The 20088-nt window shown below is 43.2% G+C and overlaps 2 protein-coding genes across 4 annotated transcripts in view; one reads left to right on the top strand and one right to left on the bottom strand.

Moving 5' to 3' along the window:
• COL4A3 (collagen type IV alpha 3 chain) overlaps positions 1-12968 on the bottom strand; it is a 144171-nt gene extending 131203 nt beyond the window's left edge. The window contains exon 1 of the mRNA XM_016186807.2: positions 12694-12968. Coding sequence (XP_016042293.1) covers positions 12694-12789 — 96 coding nt within the window. The 5' untranslated portion in view covers positions 12790-12968. The remainder of the gene's footprint in view (positions 1-12693) is intronic.
• COL4A4 (collagen type IV alpha 4 chain) overlaps positions 11862-20088 on the top strand; it is a 153475-nt gene continuing 145248 nt past the window's right edge. For 2 of the 3 annotated variants that reach the window (XM_060193697.1, XM_060193695.1), the window contains exon 1: positions 12965-13048. The gene's annotated coding sequence lies outside the window, so the exon portion shown is untranslated. Of the gene's footprint in view, positions 11996-12964; positions 13049-20088 lie in introns of those variants that run through there. The other variant, XM_060193696.1, reaches the window with a different exon arrangement.

Genomic DNA, 20088 nt, shown 5'->3' with positions numbered 1-20088 from the left:
ATCAGGCTCATGTCACGGTCCTTCCTAGACACACCCTACCACATTTTGAAGGCCTTTCCAGAATCCTCTCCTGGCTTTGTGCCCTCTGGCCTAGGTCTTTGTTAGCTGGACAAAGACGTTTTGGTCCAAATTCTCCTTCCTGCCTTGGACTGCACAGCAGCATCTGGCAAAATTGAGCCCCTTCCCCAGGGGGTGGGGGAAGAAAACGACAGAGACATGTCAATAGGGTCTAAAGGAAAAAGTTTTCATCATACTGTATGACACATGAGACTGTTACCAAGCCACCAGGAGCATTTGAGACACACCCATTACACAAGCAACTGCACTGTGAATGCTTCTTCTTCTTCTAGCGTTTGCCCTTCTTCCGTAGCCAGTCAACAGGTCAGGTTGAAAGCTGTCAGGAGCTGCTTGTTGCTGGCTTGGAAAGTGACTGGGATCCATGTGGATTCAGTCGGCTAGGAAGGATCGTCAGTTTCCCCAGTGAATGGGGACTCACGGGATGCACCACGGGAAGGTCGCTCCAATGCACTGTGAATTAAACAGCTGCACTGTCTCTTTTCTGTTACAGGACTAATTTGCCAAGTGCTCACACTGACAAATGTGGCTCAGGGGTGACATGAAGACAGGCAGATGTTTGCTTCCCAACTCAGGACATTCTGGAGTGGTGTTCTAGTCTCTCTTTCTCCCCTCTCACCCAGCAACCAAATCATCAGGAATTGGTGAAAGGTTAACTGAGAGAGTGACTGCTTTCATGTGTGTGACCCGGGTTCAAGTAATTATTATTTATTTATTCCCTTTTGTTGCCCTTGTTTTATTGTTGTAGTTATTATTGTTGTTGTTATTGATGTCGTCATTGTTAGGACAGAGAGAAATGGAGAGAGGAGGGGAAGACAGAGGGGGAGAGAAAGACAGACACCTGCAGACCTGCTTCACCACCTGTGAAGCAACTCCCCTGCAGGTGGGGAGCCGGAGGCTGGAACCAATCCTTGTACTTTGTGCCACGTGCTCTTAACCTGCTGCGCTTCCACCCGACTCCCTCAAGTAATTATTATTATTTAAATTTTATGGGAGAAAGATTTCTAGTACAGTCGTCCTTTGCTTCTCACAGTTCATCAGTTCCAGGCTCTACTGTGATAAGTGAATTTCTGTGAAATAGGATTCTTCATTTTTAAATTGAATATTTTCATAGTTAGAGCATAGAAAAACTGTTTATAACCTTCTAAATATAGTTATGAACATTATTAGAGCCCCCTAGACATTAAATAACACCCCATTAGTTAGCTTTGCTTCCTTGCTGAAAGAAGACAGTAGCCATTACACGGATGATATTTTCATCTTGATGGACGGAGCGAACAGTAGACTCATTCAAGTCGTAATGGTGGGCAACCTCCACGATTTTCTTGCCATCTTTGAACACAGCCAAGAGCTTCACCTTCTCCTGGATGGTGAGCATCTTCCTCTGGTGCTTAGATTCATCATCAGAAGGCTTAGAAGAAGCAGCACATTGAGGAGCCATTGTGGGGCTTAGAGAAAGGTTCTCAGAAATCACAAACACTTCCAAGAGCAAAGATGCTTCTGATGCCTAACTAGGTTGAGGCACATATGAGAGAAACCTGCTCTGATCGGCTTGGTTTTCCCACACCTGCTTTCAAGCACACACAAGGAGTGATTGAGCGGCTGCACCTGGCCTGGAAGGATTTGTGGGAGTGCTTGAATACATAGGCCTACAGCCCTCACAGACAGTCATTTTAATTGTAATTGCAATACAGGGGTGTATAATTGACCCAGACAACCAAGCACATGCTGTATCATTTTTACTGTCTCGATCAACTTTTTAATGAATATATTTGAAAAAACCACGATAGAATGATGCCTCGACAGTGGAAGCGTGAAGTGGTGAGGGACGACTGTACAGTCTTTAACACAAACACACAGCCTCTCATCTCCCCTAGACTGGCATCTAGGAGACACACCAGAGCCCAGTGTCCCTCCATCATATCCCTGTCCCTCTTTCTTCAGACTCCTTTCCTTTGGTGCACATGGAGCCACATGGGGGTTAGTATAGTACTGAGGAAACCTTCATGATGTCTCTCTGTCTTTCTCCTTCTCTCTCTTTTAAAACATGAACAAGCCAGTCCAGAGTAGTGAAGACCTGGTGTTACACTATGATCAGCCACATACAAGCTTGGGAATTTCGTCCTCCCTACTCAGTGAGCAATTTTCAGCCCCTAATTGGCACCACCACCAGAAGTCCACCTTCTTGAGGGGGGCACCTGCCTCCCACTTCCCTTGCCCCAATCCTAATCAGATCCTCAGTGTAGTCCTTCAGGGACCAGCATTCCATTTGTGGTGAGATTTAAAAAAAAAAACAAAACTCAGTTTTCGTTTTTTCCTTTTTTTTTCAAACATTCTGTTGGTCTTAATTCTACCCTTTGATAACCCAGGACTCATGTGATTGGAAGAGTCTCTTCTCTCTGCACAGCTGGAAGGGCCTGCCTAACCTACATCTGGCAGTACTTGTCAAGGCTTTCTCCACAGAAGGCCTTGGCCTGTCTGTGCACTATTTCCTCAGAAGGTAGCCCCTAATCTTGAGCAGCTGTGGGAGGCCTGCTCCCTCTCCACCCTCAGTCCATTCTCTCCTAGCAACTACCACAGCCTAGAGCTACACACATATGCATTATGAGCGACAGCCTCTTCCTTCTCCACTAGACACTTAATTCCCCAGTACTCAGGCACTTAGACCACAGTGTGTCAACAACTCTCAGCATTTAGACACATGTCTTTCCTTCCTGCTTTAATAAATATAATAGTCATTAGGCTATAAAAGGGGAAACCCTAGTCTTTCCTTCCTGCTTTAATAAATATAATAGTCATTAGGCTATAAAAGGGGAAAGGGGCCGGGTGGTGGCACACCTGTTTGAGCGCATATGTTACAATGCACATGGACCTGGGGTTCAAACCCCCATTCTCCACATGCAAGGGGAAAGCTTTGCACGTGATGAAGCAGGGCTGCAGGTGTCTGTTTTTCTCCCTCTTTATCTCCCTCTACCCACTCAATTTCTGTCTATGTCCAATAAATAAAAATAATTTTTAAAAATTTTAAAAAGAATATAAAAGGGGATTTATTTTGCGCCAGGCAGTGCATTGAACATCTTTATCTGAAATCTCTATGGCAGCACTGTTTTCAGATTAAGAAGAGACCCTTCCCAAAGTAACTTGGTTAAGGGAAAACTCCACAGTGTCACCTGGCTGAACCACTCTAGTGATGGCTTATAGATGAAAATGAATGGCAAGCTGAAGCCTATTGGCTTTCAATAACTTTCATGTTTGCTCTTTCTTTCTTTCTCTCTTTCTTTCTCTCTTTCTCTCTCTCTTTCTTTCTTTCTTTTGGAGAAACAGGAGAAAACATTGCATAGATATCTAAATACAATTCATAGTGATTTTCTGTCTCTAATTCAAGTTTGTTGTTTTGACATACACTTATCTTTTATGGCAAATAACCAAGTGAGATGACTTTCCTCCAGAGACATGCCCTGATAGACTGTGTCTCTCTCTTGCATCTGGATGATGTTGTCATAGTCTGTCTGTAGAATCCAGGGTGGTGATTTAGTATGTGTATGTGGCACAAGACACTTGAAATGTTTCTAGTCCAAACTGAAGTAGCCTCAATATCATCATATTTTAAAAACTTGATATGAAAAAAAATGTGAAAAATGACTGATATTTTTAGAAGTGGTCACACATTGAAATTATAATATTATGGATGTACTGGGATAAGTCAAATATAATAACTTCATCTTTCTCTAGTGTAACTACAAGAAAAGTTATGACTATATGTTGGGTTCATAGTAATAGCTCACAATATGTTTCTGTTGAAGGACATGGATGTAGATGTTTTTCTGAACATATGAAAATGCAAAGCAAGAAAGAAGAAAGTCAATATAATTTAATTCTGCCTGCACTAGAAATGCCTGAAGCAACAAACCTTAATTAGCAAGGACAGAAAGAACTCCAGCCAGAATGGAAAGACAAACACGAGTGCTTCTAGAAGGCAAGAGTCAGCGATCATTATCAATTACATCTTGCAAGATAAAATTCAAAATTGCATAAAGTACTTTCTTATCAGATTTTTATTTTAATAGTCACTTGGTAACATTAAATAACTTTTCACCCTCATGGTAGCAAGCCAAAGACAGAAAACATCCATTCCTTTAAGAAGTTGATATGATCCCAGCTCCCTTGTTCTCTCAAATTGAAAACAAAAGTGAAATAAATGACCCACAGTGAAAGTCTGTTCTGGTCAGAAATTCTAGGCTAGGGCCAGCTATGTGCATCCTGTGATTCACTGTGTTTGGAAAATCTCTTACTCTGTGGGGGATGGATGCTCTTCGGCTTCCTGCCACAACATGGACATGGTCAAATCCACACACGGTTGAAGGACCACAGGGCATCTGCAAACCAGACAGCCTGCTACTGGAATCTTCTACCACCGGGCCTGAGGATTTTATTTGACTGAAGTATTTAACAAAGTTAGCCTTATGCCTAGCTAACATTAGACAATTATTCCTGTGCTCTGGGTCATACAGCGAAAATAGACAAGGATAACGCCAAGTCCAATCTCCTTTGATTCACTGTTTTCCCAAAGATCATGCCTGAAAACAAAACAAAACAGCTACTTCAGCCCCAGATTAACGTAAGCAGGAAGAAAACCCCTTCAACTGGTCAGGGAAACGAAGCTGACAGCTTTGTTCTTCTTGATTTGCACCTCACCTCTCTTCATTCAACAAGATCTAATATGTTCAGAGGAAGTGGGTGATGGGAGAGCCATGGGGGTGACCCTGAGGACACGAAACTAAGCATGTTAGGTGTCCCCTGGCAAACACTAGAAGAAGAAGAAGGTGTCCCCTCTTCCCAAGTCACTACTGCGTAAGTCTAATCTATCGGGGGAAGCCACAGAGACACTTTGCTTCCAAGTTTTGGCTATTACAAATTGTGCTACTAAGATGAATATGGGATGACCTCGCACATGGGCAGAACTTAAGAAACAAAAGCAGAAAGAAGAAACATAAAGTAAAACTTGGACTGAATTTGGTCTATTGCACCAAAGCAAAGGACTCTGGGGAAGGAGAACAGGAAGAAGGGAAGGGGCTATGGTGGGAGCTTTCAGGTCCCGGTATAGATGGTAAACCTGATTTGGGGGTGAAAATGCTTTGCAGACACCTGTCTTGGTGAGATGAGAAATTATACCCAAGTGCCAGCAATTGTACTGTAAATCATTAACCTCACAATGAAAGAGAAAGAAAGGAAGGAAGGGAGAAAGAAAGAAGGAAAGAAAGAAAGAAAGAAAGAAAGAAAGAAAGAGGAAGGGAGGGAGAAAGGAAGAAAGAAAGATTTTGCTCAGTTCCCTCCAAGTAACGTGAACTAGGAAGGGCAGAATGTGATGACAGAGGAGACCAGTTTTCCGCAAACCTCTCTTTCACATTGCGACCTTGTGGGTGAGAATCAGTGTGCAGAAAAAAAAAATTAGACAGACTCACTCCTATACTTGAAATTACAGAAGAATCTGAAAGATAAAATAAGGTAAAATAAATCTGCCTAAATGAGTAATGGTATAAAAATGGAAGAATATACAAACAAAACAAATCTCAGACAGACTTAGACTCCAAATTCAGTTTTTAGGAATAAGACTAGACATTAAATTAAAATGTAGTGCTATGGAGAGGGCACATAGCAGAAGAGGACAGAACTTGCTGTGCGCAGTTTTGGGTTGGATGCCTGGAGCCACATATGTCACAGTGGTGTTCTGGTCCACTAATAAATAAAATAAACCACAGAATTAAAATTTGATGAATCACAGTAATTAGAGTTAACACTTACTGAATGGGTACAGTATGACATGCATAAAATATAAACGATAGGGAGTCCAGTACAGTAGTGCAGCAGGATACACACGTGGCGCAAAGCACAAGAACCAGCTCAAGATCTTGATCCCGGGTTCGAGCCCCCGGCTCCCCACCTGCAGGAGAGTCGCTTCACAAGTAGTGAAGGAGGTCTGCAGGTGTCTACCTTTCCCCCCCCCCTCTGTCTTCCCCTCCTCTCTCCATTTCTCTCTGTCCTATCCAGCAACAACGACAACAAGAATAACTACAATAAAACAACAAGGGCAACAAAAGGATATAAATATATATAAGTCATCTAATCCTCACAAATTCCAGAGATGAATGGGTGACTTCAATCTTAAGAGAAGGACAGAGAAACCAAAATTTAAAAGCTGCATATATCTGAGATTATGATTTATGCTAAAGTTACAGTAGCTTGAGAGTTACAAACAGCTGGAGAAAGAATAAAAAATTGGAAGATAGATGTGAGGACATTGTACAGAAAGCAGCATTCCTGGATAAAAGAGATTCGAATATGAAATAAAAGAGTCTTGGTCCTTAAGAAGCAGCAACACCTAAGACAAAAGGTCAATATGTTACCATAACATGGTCTCAAATTTGGTGCTGGTTAGTCTTATGGAATTGTTCTGTATGTGAGATATTCTGGAAGGGCAGCACTGTGGGGAGCCGAGAACTCACCCGCTGGTTCTTATCTCTCACTGGTCAAAGATCTGCCCCAGAGTTGTCAGTGTCTCCCACTTGTAGAACACAATAGGAAACCATGGATGGACACCAGAGCTGTGCTTATGTGAAGTTTATGACCAAGGTTACAGCTGGGGGAGAGTAGAGGCAAGATGAAGCCAAGAACATATGAGTGATGTATGAAAAGTATTTAACCCCACATAGTCAAGCAGTTAGGATTCCTGGTTTTCACCCAGGCGGCCCAGGTTTGACTCCTGGTGTGGGAACCAAAAAAAAGTATTTAATATAAGAAATAGAGAACCAGGGATAGAGAGACAGCATAATAGTTCTGCAAAAAAACTTTCATGCCTGAGACTCTGGGGTCCCAGATTCAATCCTCAATACCACCAGAAGCCAGAATTGAGCAGTACTCTAGGGTATCTCTCTCTCTCTCTCTCTCTCTCTCTCATCTCTATCTATCTATCTCATTAAAATAAATAAATAAAACACAAGAAAAATAGATAAGCAGACAAAGTATAAGAAGCATCCTGAAAATTCTAGTGAAGGGAGTGAGGAAAAAGAAATACAAAGAAAGAATACTGGATAAATTTTAAGATGAAAAAAATATAGACACTTAGATTAAATATCCACTGAATACCAGGTACATAAAAAAGCATGTACACACACATTACAATTTTAATGTCAAGAGGAAAATTTCATTTAATTGGCTATACATACAAATCTTTGAGGAGAAAGAGTATCTTCCATAATTTAAAATCAAACTAGACAGTCTCTCTGTTTGGGAAGTAAAAACTAAACTTCTAAGTATCCCATGGGACAAAGAAATAAACTAGAAATGGGTTTGCTTTTAATGATATCTGTGATGCTGTTTGTTCCAATATGTGTGATGTGGCTGATTTTAAAATATGGAAGGTGTATTTTTAACCTTAGATAGATTTGAACTATTAGAATTTGTCTAACCAAAGACAAGATACAAAATTCAGCTGGGTTTTGATGTATTTTGAATAGTTTTTTTTAAAATGCCATTTACAATAACACTGTATATGCCAAACACTTAGAAATTAAACAGAAAATTAATTAAAAAAAGAACTTAAACAGAGAATTGTGTAACCTTATGAGAAATTAAACCCCAGAGATGAATACGTACATGGATGAAGTCCTGTACGTATATTTGCAGGTACAACACTATGAAACAGTCAAGGAAAAGAATAGGCTTTTCATTAGACTATGTTGGGGCACTTTGCTAACTATCTGGAAGAAGATAAAAGTCCTACCTCATCAGCAGAAAAACAATTCCAGGATGAATGATCTTACATGCAGAGGAGTCAAGTTGTAAAACATTTTGTTTATTGTAGGAGAACATGTTACAATCATAGGAAGTGAAGAAGGATATTTTTTTCTTCACCAAGATGCAAACATCAAGGAAAAGATGGGCAAATGTGAGGCTATGGTACATTGAGACACTAATAACTAAGATCTGGAATCGAATCGAGTATTTACTGCACATTTACATGATAAATGGTCAGCATCCAAACTCATTAGTGACGAAAGGGTAACGGCCACAACAGAAAAACAGGCAAGACTTGTTGATAGAATTTTCTCTGTGTAAACTGCCAATACAAATATGCAAAGATTGACGAACACACAAGTCAAAACAAGATCCTATTTCATATCTGCTAAGATCTAAGCACATTAAGTATTGCTAAGGAAATGGGGGATAGGTACCTGGGCACATTTTGGGCACAACCACTGGAGTTTGGGGCACAACCATTTGGAATTGGTGTGGTGATTCTGAATGAAATTTTAGGAGAGCTGGATGGTTTCACTCCTATGTGCAATCTAGAGGACTGATAGATATGAACGTGCAGAATAAGAAAAAGGAGGAGAAGGAGAAGAAAGAAATAACAAAAGTAGACAAATTATTTCTAAGGCTTTGTGAAAACTATGGTGATGTTAGTTGGGAGGGGGAGGACACAGAACTTTGGTGAGTGCAGTGTGGAACCCTGTAATCTTCCAATATCGTAACTCGGGTGGGGGGAGATAGTATCATGGTTATGCAAAGAGACTCATGCCTGAGGCTCTGAAGTCCCAGGTTCAATCCCTTCATACTACAAGACAATATTGTAACTTATTATTAATCACAAAACAAATAAATATATACATGGAAATAAAAAAGAAATTAGATTGAGGTTTTTTAAAAAAAAGTAAATTAGGCTTTTCCTGTCACTCATCTTTAAATTCTACCTGGGGATCCCAACTGGTGCAATAATATAGATACTTAGACTGATGCATATGACAACTTTGTAAAATGAGAATGTGGGAACAAACTTGCAGTGTTTAAAGGTATGGAAATAAGCTGAGCTGTTTGTATAACTGGGCACCGTGTAGTAGGCACCACAGCAGCTATGTGGTTAAGTAAATCACATCTATATGCATACACAGGGGTATAATCCTAACCCATAGTGCTGAGTGTTTTAAGCATGCTCCAATGATGTGTCTCCCTCATGTGAAACCAACTTCTACATTTTAGAGGACTACTGAACAATATTATTTCTTTTTAATGAGAGGGGATATAAAAGAAAAACCATGCACAGTGATGACACAGACCTTATGGGATGGGATGGGAGGGCGAATGATAATGAATGTGTGTGACTTTCTGTGTGTGCATATTGATTTTCCTAAGGAGAAGGGCCCAGAAAGAGCCATATTTTCTTAATTTCAGAGATGGAAAAATTGGTGTCTATCTTATTGCTGGTGGTCTGCCTGGGATGCTCCTTAATTCAAGTTAATTTTTCCAAATAGGAAAATGAAATCAGCTGAGGCAGTATCCTCTCTAAATGTAGCTGTTACCCAACTCCTGGAATTTGCTTGCCATATTTCTGTCTTGTCTGGAAATTTAAGACAAGTAATCGTAATAATAAGTCATCTATGAAAGCAGGGCTTACACTACTGAAGAAGCAGATGTGGAACTGGAGACCTGCAGCCAAGTAGGGGCAGGATTTTTCCCAGGGATCCCCAGAATAAACTGTGTGGGTGGACAATCCAACCCTGCCTGAACCTGGACTGGGAGTCAACACCACTGCCCTCTCCCTGCTTTGAGAAGTAGTAAAAAGTAGAAAAAAAAAAAAAAAGCAGGCATTTATAGCGTTATATAACTGGTGCAGCACTAATGGCTGGGGCATACATTCATAAGTGTGGCTTCTGCCAGGACAATGGCCTCAGGACTGAAGCTGAGCAGAAATGGTTATGTGAGCAAAACCTACCTGCGACTGAGAGGAAGTTCTCTGATGGCAATAATAAAACTTGCTGTTCACCCAAATTAAGAGTTTTGCTAGAGAAGGTTCCCCAGATTGTGGACCACCACCAATAGAAAGAATACTGTCTCCATGCACAAGATAAGGCAGAAAGAAGTGGTTTTGTTGAGCAACCCTAAAAAAATATAGATCCTAAAATTTACTCGTGTAAATCCAGGCCTTTCCCTGCACTCAGTTGGCAGCTGGTCCTTTATAGGCTGCCTATCACCTTCCTTGGTGACTGTTGACTCGTCTATTCTAATACACTTCAGATTTTGGTATAACGTTCATTATCTGCTGCCTGTTGGCTTATTCTCTTGGGCCTTCTGCAGGCCCTACTACCATTTCTGGCCAAGGCTACATAATTAACTAAGATAATAACTACAATGGCCCCCCAAACTAAATTTAATTCTCACTTGTACATTGATGGGCCCTGTGTTCAATTACCCCTTGGGGGAAAAAACTGCTTGTTTTTAAAAAGTTTTGTCTTATTTGGTAACATCTAGAATTTGAGGATTTATGGGAAAATGGATTTCCAGCTTCTCTTCTGAGCCTGGAGTCCAAAATGCCAACATTTGAGGTGTCTTGCGAATCATAGCCTCATTCCTGACCTTACCTGCTGGTCCCACTAGGGTCTGATTTCCTCCTTTTCCAAGTGAGAAAACCAAGTCTCAAAAGGGGTCAAGTGTCTTGGCCACTGTCTGTGTTGTTCGGTGGGGGAAGGAAGAAGGGTGGTGTTTTTCCTGGAACTATGTGGAACAGTTATCTGTTAGCTTTTTGGGATCTCCACTCTTTTTTTTTTTTTTTTTTGACAAGACAGAGTTCCATTCCAAAGTGGCTAATGACACATTTGTGTATTTTAGCAGGTGTCATGGAAGTGACAATCTTTATAAACTTTAAAGAAGATTTGCTTCAGATAATGAAAATTAATAATAATAATGGCTTGACTGTGATATCAGCAAGAGGTTCCCAAGATTTGGCCAAACTTAAGCCAGAAAACACTACATATACAAAATGGGATAATTAGAGGTAGCTGAGAACAGATCCTCACTCTTCTTCTGAGTTGAGAAGGATGTGCAAAGCCTGCCCTGGAATTACTCCTCAACCCTCCCCAAAGTGTACATAAACTTCTTCTAGGCTCTTTGCTTTTTGGGTTTATCTGTTCCTAGATTGAAGCTGGCAGGCAACCTGGACGACTTTGATGAAGGGCTGAGCTACCTGGGAGGGGCATTCTCCTTGTAAGCTATGTGCATTTTTGTTATAACCAACAACATAAAGAAATTACATGGGTTACAAAATCCTTCAGAATGTAAAAATCACCCAAATGCAAACTGATAGAGGAACGGGTCCAGTGAACTTTGATATGTTCTGATGTGGAAAATTATGTCACTAGTCAAAAAGGAAAAAAAAAAGGTAGATCTGTTTTTAAATACTGACTTGGGCAGATTTGTAGCAGAAGAACAGATGCAGCATATATATAAACTACAAAACCACATACTGCTTGTAGGTCTACTTGCATAAGTAAAGGCATAACAAATTTTGGGAAAGAAAACATGAAGCTGACTGGATACTTTTGTTTAGACAGGAATGGTGGGAGCAGAGGTTTTGAGTTTTATCCATAATGACTTGAGTAGAAAACACCAAGATTACACATGGTCTCAGGCTTTAAGCAATCTTTTCAGGTGATACATAGTCATTTGACTATTGACTTCCAAGCAATACCTCAGAGTGAAATTTGTAAAACACCTGCCCGCCATCCTTGAAAATGCAATTTAAACTAGGCTATCACCCCAAGTTGACCTTTCAGTTTAACAGATCACATGGAACATCTGAAAACTTAAAGTCAGTTTCACCCCCACAGGTTAAAACTAAGTCAATCAACTCTAGAGGTCATAGCCAGATCAAGACGACACAATGTGGGTTGAACCTTAAGGAATAAGGGAGTCTGGGATGGGTTTAAATGCATCCAGAATTCTCAGATGTGGAGCAGAAATCAAAGTAGACAGACCACTTAATGTATCCCAACATCAGTTCTACATTTACAGTGCTGTCCACATTTCAGCGATATCATTTGCTTGTCCCTAGAAAACCCATGGAGCATGGGAGGGCAAGTTTGGACAGGTAGGAAGCCAGACTCTGGAGAGGTCAGAGTTCAATGCCAGGTGACAACCAGGAAGTGGCCCTGGAAGGACCTGGTGCTTCTGTCCACCTCCAGCCTGTGTGCCAAGTCCTGCTACCTGTTCTGGTTCAACTTTACCTCAGGATTTCCCCTATTAGCTCCTGATAATCATCTACTATCTGTTCTCTCTGTCCCCACTGTCTGTTGCCTGTCTGCTTCTTTTATCTACTGGTCAATTATTTATTTTATCATCTTTATCCATCTGCTGTCTGTCTGTCTATCTATCTATCTATCTATCTATCTATCTATGCATCTATAATCTACCTACCCATTTGTCTGCCTCCTCATCTACTTAACTACCTTTAGAGGAACCCTCCTCCCTGGTCCCACTTTCCAATACCCAACTTCTAAGGAACCTGGTAAACTTCCTGCTAGCTAGCCTCTTCCTCCAGTTCTCCTTGCTCCTTCTGTTCCCTCCACATTGCAGCCTGTTTGTGTCCCCAAGCCGCCCACACTGGGACCTGCCGGGAGTCCTGCTGAGGACCAGCATGGAACCTGCAGATACCGCACCCTGAGGCAGGGGTTCCCGGACAACGCCCCAGAGTGTTGGGCCGGCGTGTGGGGTCCCCAGAGAAACTCTTGGATGGGAGGGGATGGCACTGCGATCCCGGGGGCCGGGGCCACCCCGCCAGGCACTTACCTTGCCCTCGGCTGGCGCGGCCACCAGGAACACCAGGAGAAGCGCCAGAAGAAGCACCGGCAGCAGCGGGCGGCTCTGCGCGGCCCGGGGGCGCATGGTGAGCGCTCGCTCGCTCTCAGCCAGTCGGGGGCCCCGCCGCCTCCCCGGCCACCGCGTCTGGGCGCCAGACCACGCAGCTCGCCCGGCCGGCCCGCGGGGGCCGCCCTCCCCACTGAGCCTCTTTAGACTGACTCCCGGGGAGGGAAGCGGCTCAGATCCCGCCCTCGTCTCCCCTCCCCTCCAACTCACCGGGCACTGTCCCTGCGCGCCGGGCATCGTGCCCGGGAGGTCGGGGAGGACCGCGCGCGCTGGGCAGGTAGGTGGGCGTGAGGGCAGTGCAAGGGCTAAAGGGGAGACTCTCCGAAATCGGGGGGGCCTAGTGGGGTAGGGGGCTGCGGCTCGGAGGTGGGCGGGGGTGGGGGTGAGGGTGTGGTGTGTTATGGGGAGGCGGCCGAGTGGGGTGGAGGGAGTGGTCTGCGTCGTCGGTGCCCAGATTAAGCTGAGGCGCGCGTGATGTCGGCACTCCGGTGGCCCCAGTGCCCCTCGCTCCCCGCAGCCGTGCCAGGCCGCCCCTTCGCCCTTCCCTAGACCGCCCCCCAACTCGGCGGGCGGGCCCCGGGGTGACTGGCACCCGAGGGACACGAGGATTTGCGCGCGGCGTCAGTGCCAGGCGTGCGCTAAGCCCGGGTGGGCGAGGAGGCGGCTCCCGGACCCCCAAGGGCAGGCGCCCCCCTGCCACTCAGGTAAGACGCCCCCCACCCAGGCGCGGGAAGTTCAGCCCCGGGGCGCAGGGCACCTACCCGGGCGGGGAAGAAGGCAGCGCTGTGGGCTTGGCACCGAGGGTGGTGCCCGGGGGCGGCGGGCTGGGCCAGTGCGGGCACCCAGGGGTCACCAGAGGAGAACAGGTCTGCCCTCCTCCCGGGTTTGTCTGCCTGGGCTTGAACTGGGCGCTGTGTGTGTGGATTAATTTGGAAGCTCCGGTTACCAGCCTGGCAGTCGGGGCCCTCTGAAATGCCAAGAGCAGGAGGCAGCTGAGGGGACAGAGAAAGCCCGTCCTATTCTCTGCAGCGCTCAACGGGCCTTTCAGTCTAAACCTTATCTGCGGAAATGTAGGGGGAAACCGAGAGCCATCTGGGGCCAGGGTGTCCCCTGCCACCGGACAGCGCTCTTCCCGGGAGGCTCCACGTCTGCTTCAGGGCACCGTTTGCAGAGCGAGCCTGGTGCCTTTTCTAGTGCCACGGGCCACATTTAGCCCCCTGCTCCTAATCATGTTACTGAATTGATTAAAAAAAAAAAAGTCAAAACAGACTGTTCTGCTGGGGTGAGGCGATCAAAACATTCAAGTCGCGGTTATAGGAACAGACCTGGGCCACTCAGCAGATCTAAGAGCCAACTTGTGAGGTCTACAAGTGGTATTTTGCTATAACTGCTCAAACTTGAAAGGGGTGGTAAAAGGTCCAGTTGTTGTGTGAAATCTGTAGCACTACTCAGGCTACTTAATACTGTAGCTTGTTGCCTGTATTTTGGAAAGAAATGATTGATTTCCAGGAAAGATGAATGCGGGGTGATAAATGATTTGTTTCCTTCCAAGATCACAAACCAACTGAATTCCATGCCCAGGTTAATTTTGCTGACAGCTGCCTAAGTGGATCATCAAACACCCAGTGTGAAATAATAATATAGGTAGTTGGTCACAGATTGTTGAAAAACTTGTTTGCAAATAGGAATGAGCCTGAGTATATGAAACTTCATAACTATGCTGGTGGTAAAAACCTAATGGTGAATAACCAAAGATACTCCCTACAGATTTTATTATTTTTTTTTTGGAGAGGACATTTTATAATCTTTGCTCTGTTTTTGTTTTATGCCAGTGATTGTCAATGGTGTTATAATTCCATTCTCTAAAAATTCTGGCCCCCAATCCATCTCCAGTGAGCTGCACCAGGTTCTCCTGAGGTGTCTGTGTTTTGCAGCTCTAAGGATTTCCACATGCAGTCACTATGGAGAGCCACCTCTTGTGTATGCATATTTCAGTTAGCTGCATTGATAGGGTTTCTTTTCAGAATAATTAAAAGGACATATGTTGTGTTCTGTGTTGACTTTTGTGTTCTAGACTACAGATGTAACAATGAGGTATGTGAGAGCTTCTACCTGGTGACTGGCGGACCCTTCTGGAAAATTCTCCAGCTTTTCTTTGCTAGATAAGACAACTTCTACTCTGTGGATGAAATGATAGTGTCCAAGAATTCTGAGAGGCATATGTGAACTTGTATTACTTTCTTGTTGGGGGGTGGATGAGGGGACCCAATGATAGTGTTAAATGCTGCCTTTTCTGTCATTCCTTCTTCTCTTCCTCCTCCTCTCTCAATTTCTTTTATTTTCTGAATTCCAGAAGACTTCTTAGTTTGAATATTAATTGTCCTGTCCTTTTCATAGGAGATACTGTATGGTTTTATATCCACTTTGGAATGGGAGGAAGCAGTCAAAACCACAAATCACTTCTGATGTTACAAAGAGCAGAAAAGAAAGTTGTGTAGTTAATACTGTACGGTAAGAACAGTGGTTAAAAGCTTGGTCTCTGGAGAAGACTGGATTTCTTTCTTTCTTTCTTTCTTTCTTTCTTTCTTTCTTTTTTTTTTCCTCCAGGGTTGTCACGGGGGCTCGGTGCCTGCACTATGAATCCACGGCTCCTGGAGGTCATTTTCCTCATTTTTGCTGCCCTTGTTGCCCTTGTTGTTGTCGTTGTGTAGGACAGAGAGAAATCAACAGAGGAGGGGAAGACAGAGAGGGAGAGAGAAAGACAGACACCTGCAGACCTGCTTCACTGCTTGTGAAGCGACCCCCCCCCCCCCCCCCGCAGGTGGGGAGCCAGGGGCTCAAACCAGGATCCTTACGCCATCCCTGCGCTTCGCACCATGTGTGCTTAACCTGCTGTGCTACTGCCTGACCCCAAGGCTGTGGATTTTAAATCTTTTATCTGTGCTTACTAGTGAGATCTAATTTCTCCAAGCTAGGGTCTGCTCTTCTGAAAAAGGATCAAAATCATGGCACCCATCTGGGGATCTCAGACAAATACAATGATCCACCCAATGGCATTTGTCTGACATCATCACAGAAACCTTCACATATTGGAAATAGATTTTTCCAGTTCCACAAAGGAAAATAAATTCTCTTTTGGTGGCATAAGGTAGAGAAGCTCTGGTCAGCTCAGGGGGAAAGGAACAAGAGTAAAGCACAGCCAAGCAGCAGTGTTCTCCCACACGTCTAGCTTCTCACAACCCCTGAGTTCTGGGACCAGCAGCTTTAGCATCCTGGGAAGATGGTCAGAAATGCAGACCTTCAGGCATCCCAGGTGCTGCCCCTCATCCAGAGTCTGAATTATCTTGAGGAAGACCAATTTATCAACTTTTTAAGTTTTTAATCTTATTTATTATTGGCTAGAGAAAGACAGCAAGCTCTGGAATCTTTGAGGAAGGTTTTAAATTATAAATTAATTAAATGTGAACTTAATTATTATGGAGATATTCAAAGTTTCTGTTGCTCCTGTATCAGTTTTGATAAGTGGCATTTTTTTCATCAGAAGTATATTTCATCTTCTAGATTGTCAAATATTGGCCTGTAACTGTTCAGAAGATCTTATATTGTATTTTTAATAGCTGTATAACCACTTGCTGTGGTTATCTTTATCATTGTTGATGTTGAAGACTTGCTGGACATATCCATTTTATTTACCTTTTCAAAAAAAAAAAGCCAAGAAACTTATTTTGGGTTCTGCAATTTTTACCTCGATGCTTGAGTCCTTTTGCGTTTATTGATACTCTCTTCTGTTTTTAACATTTCCTACCTTTTGCTTCTTTTTCTATTTTCCTACTTTAAGGACTCGAAGTTTTTTTTTTTTTTTTTTTAGATTGTTCTTCACACACACACACACACACACACACACACACACACACACACACACACTTTCTTTCTCTGCTCTGGATAGCCCATAGGTTTTGATATGCCATTTTTGTTACCACTCCACTGAAAATAATTTATATATTTTTTCTGATTTCTTCTTGGACCCATTTATTCTCTGGACACATTTGGAATGTGTTACTGAATTTTCACACTGAGACATAGGCAGTTATTTTATGGCCCCATAGTGGACTGTGGAATGACCTGGTTCTAAAGCCCAGTTTGAGGGATGTCCTAGAATCATTTATCAGATTTCAGAATGGCAGAGCCATTGTTAGAGGAATCTAGTTCCTGGTCTTGTCCTGGAACTACTCAGGAGATTCTGAGTCTTTCTGCCAGAAGCAAGGCAGAGAGGAGGAATATAGCCAGGAGAAAAGGGAGAGGGGTGGGTTTTGGTCTTCTAGAGAAAGACCCAAGACTCACATATATACTGTGCTCCTTATTCACTGAGACAAAGCTGATCTCCTAACTTGGAGCCAATTGCGAGTTTCCTCATGCCCAATATTTCTGTATAATCTTAGAGTTTGAGCACCTCTGTATGATATTTTTTCCTCTTTGCCCCTATAACTCTCCTAAATGCACTGGTCTTTGACCTTTCTGCAGCCTAGAGTGTTACCTGTAACATCTCCAACTGCTTAATACCAGTTTTGAGGTCTGAAATTCTAGATTCAAAATTCAAATCCTGTTTAGAGACCTTCGGAAAAAAAAACACTTAAGTTTTATAGACATACAGAACACAGAGTGCATTCTTACCATAGAGTACTATTACATTTATAATGGAATGTCTCTGCTATGTTGACGACCACAATTGCCTTTCTCAGAAACCAGCCCCTGTGACCCACCCACGACTTTTCTTGATCTCTGAAGCTGTGTAGTGTATGTACTTATTAATAAGGAACACTTTGGAGCTAAAATTCTGAATGAATGAGTCACTTACTGTGTGTATCTTGCAAAACGGAAGTGATCATATTACTTATCTCATGGGGTTATTTTGAATATTGGGACCTGTGTGGAGCCCTTAGCACAGTGCTTAGCACACAGCCAAGCCTCTGAAAACGCTGCTCACTAAAATTTCTTAGAGTGGGAATGATGGCAATGATAATAATAATGCAGAAAATGTCTGTACATCCCTCACCACAGAGAAATCAGGACTCTAATTCAGCCCTTAGTGTCAAGGGGAATTTTTTTTCTTTTATAATGCCATGCAGTGTGGGAACAGGGTGTTTTTTTTATCTCCCCCGCCCAAGTTTCTGGTCCACCTGGTGGCTAAAACCCTCTGGGTGTGAGGCAGAGCTGAATTTTGGTAGGTGGACCTCTTGCCTCTCTTACTGAAAGTTTTATCCCCTATTATTTTCCTTTTCCCCCCTTAAGTTTCACTTTTAATGTTTTGTTGATTTATTTATTGCATAGAGATGGAGAGAAATCAAGAAGGGTGGAAAGATAGTGAAGAGGAGAGACAGAAACATACCTGTGTCACTGCTTCTCCACTTGTGAAGTTTTCCCCCTGCAGGTGGGAACTGGGAGTTTGAACCTGGGTCCTTGCACATTGTAACATGTGCCCTCAACCAGGACAGGCAGACAGTCAATGTGTGTATGTGTGTGTGAGAGAGAGGGAGGGGAGAGAGAGAGAGAGAGAGAGCCATCAAATGCCAGCTTCACAGGATAGTGTTGGTGGTGGGTAGATACTACCCAATGGGTTCCTAAAATGTTAGTGCCAGAGCACACCCCATAGGCAGTCCTTGGGGGTCTGAAAGGTGTAGGTCATTTTGATAGAGGTCACTCCAATTCTGCCCAGAGAGGAAACTCACAGAATAGAGAGACTGGAGGAATCAGGTTTTTGGCAAGAGACAGTGCATTCGGAGTCTAGAATATCATTTCCAAATTGGCAGTAAGGGGCCCGTCTGGTTTTGAGAATCATCTGTGTATTTTTGGAACATGTTTCATCTCCATCTGGTTCCTAAGTGATATTATTATGTTTATTGTCTCAATGTCTGTTTATGTTGGGAAGAGACCATGAAGAGGAAATGATGAAAAAATTAATGAAAAGAAAAACCTTTATTGATTGGCAAAAGGATGGATTAACTGAGACAAGGTCTAGTTGACCTTGGACTAGCCAACTAAACTGTAAGGTCAACTGAGCTTTCTATAGCACAGCAACAATTCAGTTGAACCTAGAGAGGAGGGGGTAGGGGCATACAAGGAGGGGACAGGGGCTTGGCTAGAATCCAGCAACATTCTGGTTAAGCTGAACTCAGTATCACTCTCAAGAGTTTATTACATATCTTTCAAGTTTTTTTTTCTTTCTCCTGTTTCTGTTTCTCAGAGAACATGAAGCTCCAGCCACATTCTAGTGGCCTGAGGACCACACAGCTTCATGCTCTGCTTGAGAAGTCTTGCGATGTGTGGTGATGAGATAGATAGTTTTTGCTAAAAAGCTCATGCCAACCTGTAATTTTTGAACACCTGTAGGTAGAGTCAATCGAAAGGTATAGAGTATCAAAACATACAATGGACCAACTAGCGGTCCGATGACCTCTTCTCAGAGAAGGTGCAAGTCCCCAAAGAAAACATCAGTTACTCTTCACTTTCTGGGAGCGTTTTCTTACCTCTGTGGTCCTTTATGAATTTGATTTTGGCAAGAGAAATGCATGTACAAGTAGGTATTTTAGACCATCATAAATATTTACCCTGGGATGCTATCTCAGTGTCTGAGGTCAAACAACGACAAAAAAACATCTAGAACAGGAAGTTGGGCAGTAGTGCAGCGGGTTAAGCGCAGATGGTGCACAGCGCAAAGACTGGTGTAAAGAATCTGGTCTAGGGACCAGCTATCAGAAGGGGAAGTCATTGCTGTCAGTTGGTCGGCATAAGTAAAGAAATGATGTTTTGGGGGTTGGGCGGTGGCGCAGTGGGTTAAGTGCACGTGCCGCAAAGTGCAAGGACAGGCTTAAGGATCTCGGGTTGAGCCCCCAGCTCCCCACCTGCAGGGAAGTCGCTTCACAGGTGGTGAAGCAGGTCTGCAGGTGTGAATCTTTCTCTCCCCCTTCTGTCTTCTCCTCCTCTCTCCATTTCTCTCTGTCCTATCTAACAATGACAGCATCAATAACTGTAACAACAAAAAAGGGCAACGAAAGGGAAAATAAATAAAAAGAACAAAATTTTTAAAAATGATGTTTTAAGGAAGGAACTTATCTTACTTTTTTTCCTTCATCTCCTCCTCCTCCTCCTTCTTTTTCCACCAGAGTTATCGCTGGGGCTCAGTACCTGCACTAAGAATCCACTGCTTCCTGCAGCCGTTTTCCCACTGTTTTTTTCCCTTTCTATATTTATTTAACAGGACAGAGAGAAATTGAGAAAGGAGAGAGGATATAAAGGAGGGAGAGAAAGATAGACACCTGC

This window comes from Erinaceus europaeus, chromosome 7, assembly GCF_950295315.1.
Source record: "Erinaceus europaeus chromosome 7, mEriEur2.1, whole genome shotgun sequence".
Taxonomy (NCBI): domain Eukaryota; kingdom Metazoa; phylum Chordata; class Mammalia; order Eulipotyphla; family Erinaceidae; genus Erinaceus; species Erinaceus europaeus.
The sequence above is the reverse complement of the archived record's forward strand: the minus strand, read 5'-3'. Positions and strand labels throughout refer to the sequence as shown.